This window comes from Volvox carteri, assembly GCF_000143455.1.
Source record: "Volvox carteri f. nagariensis unplaced genomic scaffold VOLCAscaffold_31, whole genome shotgun sequence".
NCBI classification, from domain to species: Eukaryota; Viridiplantae; Chlorophyta; class Chlorophyceae; order Chlamydomonadales; family Volvocaceae; genus Volvox; species Volvox carteri.
The window spans coordinates 1233646-1247642 of NW_003307574.1; the positions used below are offsets into that span (position 1 = coordinate 1233646).

The window sequence follows — 13997 nt, forward strand, 5'->3', positions numbered from 1 at the left end:
TTGTCACTACTGGCCCGGCCCTTTAAACCGTCCCCTTTAAAACGTCTATTTATGCCCATGTGTGCAATTTATGTTTTTGGTTATTGGAGATGGAATTTGTGCAAGCAGATGTGGTTTGCTACTACCCTGCTACGCCAAGCGCGGTTTGGCCCTGCCTAGCTGCAAAAAAGGCAGCGATCGCGATGCCCCGTTTAACTGAAACTTCGAGACGAGAACTCTGAAATTACATTGCACGACGGCTGGTATACGTTGCAGGAGGTAGCATAAGCACCGGAAACACCGGGGGGAAGTCCAAGCGCTCATAATCGGACTGGCATGGCCTCCATTGTGGCCTAACGTGCAAACCGCTTCGCCCAGCACGACGCAGTATGCATGCTTTTATCCTTTCACCATCAAGGCGTCACTACGACTCATCTACTCCTGATCCTAATCACCTTAGGCCAAATTTGGCAGACCTTAGCTGATTTCAAGTAACGCATCTACAGACCAGGCGCAGTCTAGCTGCAAACAACGCGGCCCCGCAGGTCCCCGTGTCCCTTCACCGGTGGGGATATTCAACAGATCCAGCTCGTAAAACCGCCGCGAGGTACCTCAGATCAAACCCCGCTGATTGCGTTTTACCCCTGCAGCCACTACCGAAGGGGAGAGGGAATCATCCTGGGTTGAGCAAATTTCCGCTCGGCAGCCCTTGCCTGTGTGCCCTGCCCTCAACACCACATTGCCCATACTTCGTGAGCGACCCCGCCTCGCCACAGTCACTGAGATTTCCACAGCTCCACAGTCACTCCGGCCCCGGTCAGACTTCCGGGCTTTATCCCAGGATACCAGCTCATTGTTCCAGCTATTCCAGTCCTCCTGCATCGTGGACTTCCCTCCATTTTTGCGACCCAAAAGGGCCCCACCCGACAGCAGCGGGGTCGCGAACGGCATGACAGAGGCTGTATTCCGAATGTCGGTTTTAGGGTCGAGGGTTCAGCGCTTTCTTGCAATGCTTGTTTGGCGCAGGCGTGGCTGAGCAGCTTCCATTAATCATTCATACCCTGCAGTTGTCGTACTGTCCAAGCGCATACAACTATACCACACAGCACGAAAACGCAACTGAGGTTGTCTTCTGCGTCGCCAAACCCAAAGTTGCCTTCACACTTCACTTGAGGCGCAAGCGTGTACATACCTGCGCCGAAGATTTAAAAGCATGATATAAGCATGATGATGTCGGAAGAGCGCAACTCGAGGATAGATCTTGACACATACGCCCTCGTGTTGATGTGTCAACTTAAATGCACACATGGATGCCGGTTTGACGTTTTCCTGGATGCCGGGCCACTTCTGGATAGGATAGCTGAAAGGGGACCTTTCTTTTGAATGCTGCCGTAAAGTGTTTTTTAGGTGCAATGCACCCAGCGCCATCTTCCGCCGCGTCACGGTGTGCGCTGTGTTGTTTGGTGGCTCCTCTTCATTTCTCCTCTCCATTTGCAGGTAGTGTGGTGGGGCGGAGTGGGTTAGGAGAGGGTAATGTAACCTTGAGGAGCGAGGAAAGGGGAGGGAAGGAAGGGGGGCGGGGGATGTGCCAATTGTGGTAAACAGAGGGGCTTAGAGATGCGCCTTGCCGGCCAACTTGTCGCTGCGGGCGCGTACTTCTTATGCTGCTGCTACTGATTCTGCTGCTTCTTTGCGCAACCTGCGCAACAATGACGCCCCAGCTGCTTCTGCATGTGGGAGGCAGACCCGGCGGGTCGGGACCAGGTGAAGCCCTTGAACACCGCACCGGAACCTTTCAGTACGCGCTCAAATATTAAGGGGCCATTTAGGCACGTTAACCACATGGGTGGTAACTCTGCCTGACTAACAAATTCGAGCATGGCTTTCATCGACAATTAGTTATTGAATCGAAACATGTTTCTAGTAAACTAAATACTTATCATGTGAAGGCCAGTACTGCTTGGCAAGGCATGGCAGCAAGGCCACACCGGGACGGGGCTCGTGGCGCCAACGCTGAGGAGGATGGCTAACCATGACGCTGCGAATGTAAAATGGCATTTTCAGGTAACGTGATCAAAATGCTGGATGTGCTGGACTGCTGGTTGCGGGTACTTGAAGGCACATGTCAACTGCTCCTTTTATAATTCATACCGAACCACACACCAACGTTACCGGTAACAGACTACCACGATCAATAACTTTTATAACTTTAGATATCTATTGTTTTATAGTATTTCACATATCTCATTTTAATTTGCTAGGCGATATCCATATCGCAAAAAATGATGCTACGGCGGTCGGCCGCTTGCACAACCAGACGTAATGCTGTCTTCGGTCATGGGCGGGCACCGCGCCGTTGCCGCTTTGTTGTAGTTGCAGCATTACGAGATGATGTCCTACTGCGAAGGTGCGCAAGTCGAAGGCCGGCTCTCGCCATCGGCGTTCGTAGCTCAAACTGCATGCATCCCGCAGCCTGTCAACAAATGCTGAGGTATCCGTGCTCGTCGTGGACGGCACTAAGCTCGTTTCCGAGGTGAGGCGGTGGTCCTTGTGCGTTTGGGGTTGTCTGGCCCCCCGGCCAGCTTTTTCCTACGGCGACGTTCTCATCTACTCTACCCTCCTTCGCTAAGGCTGTTTAGTCCTGGTCACAACGGCCGATACCCCCGCTCTCCATTTCACCGTCTGGGCTTGGTCACTAGCTTACAATTGGGTCACACCCGGGTCACCGCGCCGCCCGCCTCTAACTCCTTTGTACCGCGTTTCCAGTCCCTCCTACGTCCCGTCTCCCGCATCAGCAGCTTGCACTACAACAATAATCACAGCTTGACATACCCCTCCTGCTCCCTTGAAACACACACATACACCCCGGCGCCAGCTTCTCTCCTGTGGTTTTCCCCTTCTCCGCACTCTCCTCCTACTCCTACTCCTACTCCTACTACTCGTTTTCTGTGGTTGAAATGTGGTTCTTAGGTCAAATGATGCTACTGCATTCTACTTCTATCTTTGCGCATATCGCATTATGAGCCCGCCCCATCACCCTCCCATCGCATCATACGCATCATACCCTCTTAATACATTCCGCCCCAAACCCTAAACCCCCTTCCTTTGAGCATCGGCCTTTAATCAGCCGCTTTGCTTTGCTCCTCGCCTCTTGCTTCCTGCTTAATGCCCCACGTCGTTGATGTTGTGTGTGCTAAGTACTCAATACTGCCTGCGTGTCGGGTGCGGGTTTGGCTGGTTTGGCGGGTGGCTGCAGGCCCAAGTGCGCCACAAGCTGGCTCCCACCGCGACCGCCGCGCTGGGCCGCTCCCTGCTCGGGGCCCTGCTGATGGGCTCCTTCCGGAAGGAAGATGAGCAGGTGCAGGTGAGCTGACAAGTGTGGGGATGGCCAGGTGAGGCGAGGTGAGGTGCGGAGTGGCAGGCCGTGGTGGTGGTGGTGTCGGTAGTGGTAGTGGTAGTGGTGGTGCTGGTGGCTGGGGGGTGGCAACCCATGTAGTGGGTCTGACTGGGACGTGGAGGTGGTGGCGGCAGTGTCTTTTTCCTTTTCCTTTCCCTTCTCCACCCGCTCCTCACCCTCCTCCCCCCTCAACGGTAAGACTCCCCACCCTCACCCTCCTCCCCCTTCTTCCCCCCAGATCACTTTTCAGGGTGACGGTGAGGCGGGCTCCATCCTGGCCATTGCTGACACGCGGGGCAATGTGAAGGGCAAGGTTAACAACCCGGCAGGTGGGTGGGAATGCGGGTTTGGGTGGGTGGATGCACATGGGTGCATGTGTGGGTGGGAATGGGGGCTCGTGGGGAACACATTTCCATGTTCCATGAATGTGGAGGTGACGGATGTGTGTGCAGGCTGTGTGCTGCTACTGCTCCTCCTGCTCATGCCGCCCGCCCCGGCGGTGCTGCGTGGCAGTGGTGGTGGTAGTGGTGGCAACTGGCAAGAAAAAAGCGGACATGCATACATGACAGGGTGCGGTGGAAAAGGCGGTGCGGAAAAGGCGTGCGGATGAAATATGGTCACTCGGTTGTTGGTTGCCGAATTGGTTGGTCCGTTGGTTGGTTTCCTTCAAAGCACTCTGTGAGGTCAGCTAACCCTCCCCCCGTCATTGTTTCCGCTCCCTTCCCGGGTGGGGGTGTCCTGCCGTGTGCGCTTGGCGGGCCTACGGCAACGGCACGCGGGTATGTATGTACGTATGTATGTGTGCAACTGTGGCCCGTGGCCCCCAACAACATGTACGGCTCCACAGCGGACCCGCCCCTCCGTCCCGATGGCAAGCTTAATGTGGGCGCTGCCGTGGGGAAAGGTGGGTACTTGCGGTGTGCGTTTGTATATATATGTATGTATGCATGTGTGCATATAGAGCTTAGCGGGGTGAATGGGGGGACTTTGGTGGGATCGAGGGATTGGCCGGGTGGGGGAGGGGAGACCACAGACTGCGGAACATTATGAGCGTGTGCGTGCCACACCTTGAGTTGCAGTACTCCCCGAATAAGGCCAGAAGCGGCGCAGGGAAAAAGGAGGGGGAAGAGGGAGGGGGGAGAGGGAGCGGAAGCATTCCACACACGACCAAACTCACTGCTTGACGCGAATGAACCCCCGATGGCGCTCTCGACGGTGGGATAGTCCTGAACGGCTTAACCTACTCGCCTCAATGGCCTGCGCGACGTTGCCGTGCCCCCTGTGTTACCCGTTGTTGTTGTTGTTGGTGGTGGTGGTGGTGGTGGTGGTGGAATCAGACCCCAAACCTCACTCATTCCCCTTCACCTCCTCGTCACGCTCATTATCTCCCCCCCCCAAACTAACCCCCACTAACCCCCACTAACCCCCCACTAACCCCCACCCCGTCATCAGGGGTCCTTGCGGTTGTTCGCAGTCACCCCCTGGAGCCCCAGCCGTACACTGGTATGGTGCCGATCGTGTCGGGGGAGGTGGCGGAGGACCTGGCCAACTACCTGGTACGTTACTGCAGTTAATAACACGGAACCCGGCGTTGTACAGACAAAAGAAAATAATAAGGCAAGAAAAGGAAATGCGGGAGAAAGAAATGCGGGGGAATGGGATGGACGGAAGAGAGGGGGGGTCTTCCACCGACAAGGTCTCAGCGGGCCGGGTTCAGAGGGTGACGGGGTTAAGGTGTATAAATATATAAAATGATACAGCATTTAAGCCGCACGGCAGAAGGTGCGGTGGCACTGGCTGTGGCATTTTTCTCTATGCGCCTCTCCTTCTTGGTGTGCCGGAGCTCACGCCTGGTCGTCCGCTCCGCTCCACTCCCTTTTTGCCCCGCCCCGCCCCGCCCTGGCCCCCTCTAGGTGGACAGTGAGCAGACCAACTCCGCTCTGGGTTTGGGCGTGTCTCTGGACCGGGACTGCCGGGTGAAGAGCGCCGGAGGGTGGCTGGTTCAGATCCTGCCCTTCTGCAGGTGCGTGCAGCGAGGTGCTGGGGCGGGATGGGGTGGGGTGGGGCGGGGTGGGGCGGGGCGGGATGGGGTGGGGCGGGGTGAGGTGGGGCGGGGCGGGGCGGGGTGGGGCGGGGTGGGGTGGGGCGGGGTGGGGTGGGGCGGGGTGGGGTGAGTTGGGGCGGGGTGAGTTGGGGCGGGGTGGGGCGGGGTGGGGTGGGGCGGGGTGAGGTGGGGCGGGGTGAGGTGGGGCGGGGCGGGGCGGGGTGGGGTGGGGTGCCGCACGGGGATAACTATTATTGTTATCAGGATGAACACATCACACGATTTACCCGTCGCTGCTCTTCTTTTGCCACACAGGCCCTCGACGTTGCTTGTTTGGATCGCCGTTTCCACCGCCCGCGACATCGCCCTTTTATTTCTTTGTATCATGCCGCTCCTCTCCTCCCACCCCTCCCATGCGCGTTCCCTTCGCTTCCTTTCCCCTCGCCTCCCCGGCCCCAGTGAGGAGACGCTCGCCCAGCTGGAACAAAACCTGACCACCATGCCCACAATCACTACCATGCTGAACGACGGCATGAGTGTGCAGGACATCACAGCACGCATTCTGGACGGCCTAGGCGTGCTGCCAGACGGCCAGACTGTCATGCCCAAGTAGGTTTACGAGGTGGTTTACGCTTCGTTGCCCCAACGGCAGGAGCTATGCTAGCGTTGATGAAGGGGCGGTGTGGCACGGAGTTGCTGCTGCTGGTGGTGGTGCAGATGGGGGTAGTGACGGCAATCTTGCAGTATCCCCGTTGCGAGGCACACCCGCTGCCGCAGCCTCCGTGGCTGCCCTGGCAGAACGCGCCGTGCGAATTCGGATGTTTGGTTGTTTGGTGCTCATACGCAGCGGGAAAACGACGGTTGCGTGTGCACGTGAAACTCATGTGCTGATTTGCTTTTTGCGGGTCGGATGCCGCGTGGCGCAGTTGGGGATTGGATTATGGGAAGTGGGCAGATTGCAGTGCAGAAGTAGGGGATGCTTAGGCAGGAGGTTCGGGACCGTTGGCACGGCGTCAGGCTTGACCAGGAAGCCGCCGAGGCGCTGAACTCGGGATTGGGAGAGGTGCGGCACGGGGTTAAAAAGCACGGACCTAACGTTTTAAAGTTACAAGTTACAAAAGAAGAGGTGCTAGGCCCTGTCCTGAGCCGCAGGACGCCGCAAGGATGCCTTGGGTGGTGGTGGCTGCAATTTTGAGGGCTCGGAATCTTCCTATTCACTCTTTCTTCTATGTTTTCTTTCTTTCTCTCGTCGTGTGTGTGCTTTACTTACGCGGCAGGTACGGCCCGTGCGAGGAGGAAGCGCTGAAGAAGCGCATGATCCGAGCCGTCGCGGCACTGGGCAAGCAGGAGGTCGCCGACATCATCAAGCAGGAAGGGAAGCTGGAGGTGAGCCGGTGGGGTGGTTGGCTTTTTCGGCTGGCGAGGTGGACAGAGTGGCACCGTGCGACCCAGATCGGCTGGCTGATGGTGTCGGGGTCGGCATCACTTATTTAGTGGTGGTGGTGGTGGCGTTTTGGCGATCAGCTCGTTTTTCGCCGTTCCACGTGCTTTCATGTGTCCACCTCGATGACCCCCTTGGATCCGCGAGCCCTGTGTTGTCTTTGATGAGCATTATGGCATCGACGCAATGCATGTATGTGTAGTTCCAGGTCCGCTGCGACGTGTGGAAGCACAGCAAGCAGCACAGCGTCGTCACGTCTAGCCAAGAGTCAATTGCACAATGACATTGTGGAACTTCCGCTTAGGAGATTTTGACGAGAGCTGGCGGTTACAGTCCTGGTAGTATAAAAAACGGCCTCGATTTTCCACTGTGTTTTTCTGCACTCGACGTTATGTTCTCAACCTTCAACAACCTATATGCGCATCTTATAACAGTATTATATAGGTGTTGTCACCTCACACAATATCAGTATTCATGGTAGACGGGCTACTTGCCAAACACCGACGCGGCTATATCTGATTCTCAACCTCGGAACGTCTTTCCACAGCTTCCCGACCCCAAATCGTCATTTTCACAGCAACATCACCTCCGCGGCTGCCACAGGTCACGTGCGACCTGTGCCAACAAACGTACCAATTCAGCCAACAGGAGATCGACAACTACATCGATGGGAATGAGGAACTGCAAGAGGTGGAGCATGAGACAACCGTGCAGGCGTAAGGCAGTGCGAGGTTTTGGGCACCGGCGCTCACGGGGGGTACCGAACTTTTCGACTTTAAGGACATGACGAGCGAAGGGCGCTCCCTCCCCGCTCCAGATCGGGCCTCCCCGAAAAGGGGCAACGCTGCCTGCCACACAACGTCCGACCATGGCACGTTTAGTGGGGAAGGTGGTATGTGTGGAGGAGGAGGGTAAGGAGGAGTGCTTACTAGGAGCTCTGGTACATGCTCCTTCCCAGCCGTCGATGACCAGGAACGGGTTCATCTCGATTATGTACGCAGTTGCCGTTTGACGCACGGGGGACAGTAGGCGGACCGGTATAGGACGCTAAAGGCCGGATCGGCCTGAGTGGTCTCTTCTGTGACTAATTGCCTTAAGGACTTTTCAATGAAGCAATCGACGAGCCAACCAATGCCGGTCAAATCTCTGTGAACGGACACAACGGAGCATATAGCCACGGCCGCCCCAGAAATGCAAATGCAGCACGTATTACTACCGCACACACTCACACGCGTATGCATGCGTGCATACACATATGCACACATACACACATGTGCCGAATCACGTTTGGTCCCGGTGCAACAATAGCGCAGTAACCACTGTTTGCCGCATACTTGGGTTGTTTCACAACTGCCAGCCTGTGGGCAATGGTGCAGCTTGAAAGTTACTACACGTCCCTCGAGGATGCCAGCCCTCGTGCACTCGCGCGTCCGTCTCGTTTGGCATCAGAGCAGAGCGGTACTTGGCCGGCAGGTTGGCTTGCTCGCTGGCTAGGTGTCAAAAGCTCCTTCCGTTGGCTGGAGTGCAGCAAAGGCTCTTCGAAGCGTGAAGATAGTGGTCCCGGGGATAGGGAAAACGGGGATGGACGATGCGTGTATGTGTGTGCGTACAAAGTATGACAGCTGTGAATGTATTATTCAGGAGTTGTGTGTGTTTGTGCGGGCGATGGGGACGGCTGTCATGACTGGGACGGTCTGGTGTGCCTGGGCAGCCTCCGGGGCTGCTTTGCTTTCTGGCAGTAGTAGCTGCAGCTGCCAGGGCAACGAGGACAAAGGCATCTGTTGCGCATTATCGGTCGGGGATTAGGGAGTGCTCCTCAGCTGCGTGATCAGCTGCAGCCGACGTTTCAAATGTGGGTCATCTTGAAACGGACGGTCTTTTGGGATGCGAAGCAGACGGGCGTTGGGATATATGGTAGCTTGACCCTGGTGTCCGAAGTGGAAGGCTGTGGAGGCTGTTACCTGCGGCAGCACAGCAGGCGCAGCCTTAGGATTGTGTGCAGATGTGATAGGAGCAGAATAGAGTAAGAGACATGTCGCCCGAGACGACAACGCGTGGTACCCTAGCCAATTAAGCACGTGTCAAACCTTGTACTGCAACATGCAAATATCTACATGATGTCCCCCACAAAACTTGCATCAACTGCAGCTGTAGCATAACCACCCACCTGACGAAGCGCCGGCCTTGTGCGACGGTTTAAGTGCATCGTACATCCCCGCTATCGGACCAGCCGATCCACACAATGTGCAAGGCCCCGCCTTCTGGGCTATTGCGACTGGGGCCCGACCTTCCGGGCTATTGGGCGTCTTTCCTATCGCCGCGGGAGCAGACAGCAAAACAACACTTTCCAGGCCCTCGGGGACCGCTGCCGATGTCGCAGTGAAGGCGAGCCACAGCATTCCGAGACGCCCGCCTGTGGCGGTACTGACGGCAGTGTCCCGTCCACCTCAAGCGGGACCTGCGGCGGCGTTGGACTACCGCTGCGGATGCGCTGCCCCAGCGGCCCTGTCTTGCTGATGACCGTCGCCTGCCGGCTGGGTATCATCGAGGGACTGATCGGCTGCCACCGCTGGCCGCCGTCACCTTCGACGCTGCGCATACCGTATATCCCCAGCTCATCCAAGCTGTCATACCGAGACGCCTGTAGCGGTGTCTGTGCGGTAGCCTGGTACGCCGGTGCACGTGCGTGAAAGTTCCCTGCCGTCTGTTGCCTTTGTAGGGCAGCCGCGGCAGCAGCTGCCGGCCCCGACGGCACTGAAGCCACCAACGGAGGCGAGGCGGAAAACGTACCTGCAGCTGCAGCGGTGATGGCTGGTGCCGCCGCAGGTGCAACAGCCATCGGCTGCTCCATGTCAGCAGCACATTCAGGAGAAAAACATGTGCCATCGGGCTCCAGGAAACGGGCACGGTACTCTGTGGCGGCGATTAGTGGCACGCCCGCCAGGTCACAGGCCAGCTGCACTGCGGTGCGATCCACGCCCTGGCCGCTTCGCGAAGAGAGGGTGTAGCGTACGCAGCCGTGGCGCGCAGCCAGTTCACGCGCCAGTGCCTCTGAGGCGGTCCACTGTAGGTCGCATTTACTGGCGACAAGGGCTAGGTAGGGCCGAGTGCCGCCGCCAGCAGTGCTGGCAGCTTCTACCGCGCACAGCGCATAGCGCAGGGCTTCCAGGGAGGAGGGGCAGGATACATCGTACACCAGGAGCACGGCCTGGCTGTTGAAGACGTAGGCAGAGAGTGGCGCATGGTCGTCCTCGGGCCGGCAAGGGCAGTCGCTCAGGTCCCAGAGCTGCAGCGCGACGGTAACGTCCTCGCGCAGCATGATGTGGCGGGTGTAGAAGTCGAGGCCACGCTGGCGTGCGCCCTCGACGAAGGAGCCATCGGCCAGGCGCCGTACGAGTGCGGTCTTGCCCGCAGCTGGGGCGCCGAGCACAACAACTTTATAGCGTTGCCTTATTGCTGCTCCAGGAGTAGGCATATGATCAGCGTGACTTTACGGTCCCGATGCCGCGGTGTCATGGCCGAATGGAGCACATCCCGCGGACAGGGAAGTCCCTTGACTTGTAATGCATCCAGCGTGCTGAGGGCAAGGCTACATGGCCATGAAGGCCCTGTAGCAAAGCATGCTGTCGGTCAACGCATCTCTTCTGCCCAAAGCGCCCTTCGACGCAAGCAGGCAGGCCCCATCAAGAGCGCAATAATGCTATGGATTGGAGAGTTGCATAGCTACACGAAGAACATGCTAGTTGATTGAAGTGTCTCAGAGAAAGAAGTAGGCACGTCACAAGAGAATTAGAGCTTTGGGTGTTATGGGAGAACTCTGAAGTAATTTAACTTTTATAAGGCTGCCTTATAGCCGCAGGTTTGCTTGGTTTGACTACCACAGGTCGTTGTACAACAAGCTGACTCTGGCTTGCAGCTGATACGTCGATTACTGGCGCAACACCTTCCGTATCGTTGAAAATATGTCGTATACAATGCGATTTTCGTCTTTCTTATGGCGATGCCTCGCGGTTGAGATACGAGAGTTATAGCGTAGTTGGTCACTAAACAACGCTATGGCAGCGAAACCACCACCGTCCAAAAAGCCAACAACAGAATCAGAATCTAAGGCTCAGAAGCGCTCGCTTGACCTCTTAGCGGAGGACTGCAAACGTATTTGCACCACCGCTCTAAACAAACCCTTTACTACCCTGCAAGACGCTGTCGACCACCTACTGCCATTCCATGTAAGCGCCCAAGAGGCTCGATCTGGCGGATTGCATTCCTAGCATTCGCTAAGATGAAAGCGACACCGGACTGCAGGTGCTAAGCAGCCTTACGGGTGATGAGGTGGATGCCGAAGAAGCTGAAGCAGCGCAGGACAGTGCGCGGCTACTGTGCAGCCGCCGGGACCTAGCAGCCGAGCTCACGACGCGGCGCGCAGTAGAGCTGCACTCCCGCGTCGAGGACTTACGCCAGCGCCTCGGCAAGCTGGAAGACCGCTACCGGACGCGCCACCAGCGGCCGCTGCCTGAAGAGGAGCTCTTCATCGCGCAGGTGCTCAAGGAGGTTGCGGAGCGCACGTTGGAAACTGAGCGCGCAAAGCCAACCGTGCTAAGCTCTGAGTCTGAGTCAGATTCGGATGAGGGTGAGGGCGGCCGCGGCGGCGCCTGAGTGCCAGGGTGTCCAGCTCCCATGTCCAGCTCCAGCGTGCATGTCCAAGATTTGAACGTGTAACGCCAGGTTTTAAAGTCCTTGGAGCAGCGCACCGCACCTAGGGTGCCTAGGGTCCATGGGAAGCCTGAGCAGAGGGTAACATAGAGGTACATCGCCCACAGGAGAGTAACGTTCAGGAGGGGGGCATTGGGTTCTGGATGGACAGGAGCTTATCCTACGCCTGGCAGATCTGGACTATCCATGCTGGAGCGCAGCTAAGGCTCCATGAAGGGCAGTATTGGGGCCCCCAACCCGCGCAGGCGTTCTGCGGGGGCCCGTCGTGGCGACTTTCCTAGTTGTGGCCTTGATACGGCCTTTTGTTGTGTGTGATCCTGGCCACCCTCCTGAGCCGCACTTAGGGCCTCTTCCCTAAGGAGTGCGGTGAAAGGCGCATCTCTGGTTGCTTGGTGGTGTCCGCTCTGCGGTACGGGGCGGTCCGGTCGCTGGTATCTCTTCGGGCCTTCGTGCCTTTCCTGGCGTTACAGTGTTGGGTGCTGTCAGCACTACCGGTGTCCCAGTCGGACCCACTGTAAAATCTAATATCAAGGGCAAGGATTGCGGCTGAGGTATGAGCCCCATTCATTGAATGCGGTGAACCGCGCGGTCCATGGCGGAGTCCGTTGTGGGGGGAACACATTTTCTGTACTGGCCTAGCCTGTATGGATTTAAGTGAAGTTTTAAGCGTAGTACCAATGGTGGGTTCGGACCACTTCCATCACCCTCCGTGACTTTTCCAAAACGGAGCCCCTCGGATTTTTTTTCCCAGGTGTTTGACTGTGAATCATAAAAGCTTCTATTACGAACATTGCTGACGTAAATCCAATGCTTTATTCAATAGCGAACGTCTCAAAGCGTGCTCGTTTCTGTAATTACCTGACATTGCAATTTTCAGCGAGATTCCCTTCAATCCTCACATGCCGCCCCGGCCCTGACACCTAGGCAGCAGTCCTTCGCAGCTCCTCCCGGCGCGGTACGTGTACGTTATGATAATTGCCTGTCACTAACGAGCATGCCGTTATGACTGCCTGCTTTCCCGGTTTGTTGGGGCAACCAGCACAACGCAGATGCTCATGAAGCGCAGCCGTGTTTAGTAATGAGGTGACCTGGGATACAAACGTTCACAGAAGTTGCCGCTGAGGCAATGGGAATGCCGAAGAGGAGGAAACGGGACATGATTGCCATGCAAGTGCTGTATGTTTGCCACCTGTGCCGTATAAATCCGCCACGCCATGGGCTGATCAGAAGCTGTTGGCAGACCTTCACATTAATTGCGCCCAACCGTGCTCAGTTGCATAATTATGGACACGGAAAAGAATAAAAAAAGTTTGTTAAGCTATTAATACATTGCCGTTGTGCAGTCCAAGCTAATGCTCCCCATCCAGTTGCACTTCGACTTCTCGAAGCAAAGTATGAGTGTAGAGATGGGGCAAGTAGTTACTGCGAAGGAACTGCCGTGGTGCGTGGAAGCAGGGCGCATGCATGCATGTACCGGACCACAGTACGGCAGGGGACTCAAAACTTCTACCGCGTTGGTTCTTTAACTGCCGGTGCTTTTACTATTACCAAGAGGTGTGTCCCGGCGCTGGGACAGTGACCTCTAGTTTCCCCCCACTCACCCACCCACGGGTCAGTATCTTGCATATTGTCCTACTTCATTGCCCTACTGCTGGCCTCGAGTGGGCCGCACGTGTGTCTCTTCGGCCCTTATCAGGGCCCTTGAGGTCGTAGGATTCGCTAGCAGTGCAACACAGGTACCTGTCATCACTATCGGCCACTAGTCAACTTTCACAATGGGTTGCTGTTGGGAGGGGCTTCGCAGCTGAGCCGGCGGCTTGCGGCTTAGCTAATGTAACGCAACACGACAGGACTGAGCAATAACTTATGCTGATGCGGGAAGGGAACAGACGAACGGTTGGGAGAAAGGCCACTCCCAACGATGCGCATTTGAGGACAAATGTGAGATATTAGAAGCTCTTGTGGCCAGTGTTTACAGGATTACAGTTCACGCGTTGCTTAAACGTCATCGCGTGATCCGTACTCACTACTAACTTATTGTGGGGAAGGCCATTGCGTCTGCGACCACACTCCCGCGGTACCCAAACCCTTCAAAGACAATTCCGATCAGCCATTTGGCTGTTAGTGGGAGGGCGGGTGGGCCGCTCGCACGGCAATCGAGTAGAGAGTACGAAAATAACCTAATGCAGTCATCGACAGCAGAAAACGTAAGCCTCCAGCCTCATGCCGACTCTCTTACCTACCATTCATATTCTCTACCTCGTTCCCAAGACTCCGCCGCGTTGCCTCTAGTTCGGCTCGTGCCACAGGTAACTTCGCTCGTCGCTACTTTGCCATTCACCTTCGCCTCCACCCAGCCTCTGCTTCTCCACAGAAGCGGCGACCTCCTTCGCCGTTGTTACGCCTCGTCTATGCGAATCCTCCTC

The 13997-nt window shown here is 56.6% G+C and overlaps 3 protein-coding genes across 3 annotated transcripts; 2 read left to right on the forward strand and 1 right to left on the reverse strand.

Moving 5' to 3' along the window:
• Positions 1-2264: 2264 nt before the first annotated feature.
• Positions 2265-7581, forward strand: VOLCADRAFT_62890 (uncharacterized protein; the record flags this gene model as incomplete). The annotated part of the gene is made up of 10 exons (XM_002952622.1): positions 2265-2386; positions 2452-2512; positions 3236-3343; positions 3615-3705; positions 4224-4280; positions 4829-4932; positions 5290-5399; positions 5880-6029; positions 6698-6806; positions 7465-7581. 10 exons carry the CDS (start codon positions 2265-2267, stop codon positions 7579-7581), a joined length of 1029 nt encoding a protein of 342 aa, XP_002952668.1.
• A 2344-nt stretch (positions 7582-9925) lies between these two features.
• Positions 9926-10336, reverse strand: VOLCADRAFT_62839 (Rab28-like protein; the record flags this gene model as incomplete). Its single annotated transcript, XM_002952705.1, has 1 exon — positions 9926-10336. A coding segment is annotated over one exon (411 nt), but the record flags the coding sequence as incomplete, so codon positions are not given.
• A 580-nt stretch (positions 10337-10916) lies between these two features.
• VOLCADRAFT_93446 (uncharacterized protein) lies at positions 10917-12121 on the forward strand (the record flags this gene model as incomplete). Its single annotated transcript, XM_002952623.1, has 3 exons — positions 10917-11087; positions 11164-11488; positions 12042-12121. The coding sequence occupies 3 exons, from the start codon at positions 10917-10919 to the stop codon at positions 12119-12121; spliced, it is 576 nt and encodes a 191-aa protein (XP_002952669.1).
• Between the last annotated feature and the right edge of the window lie 1876 nt (positions 12122-13997).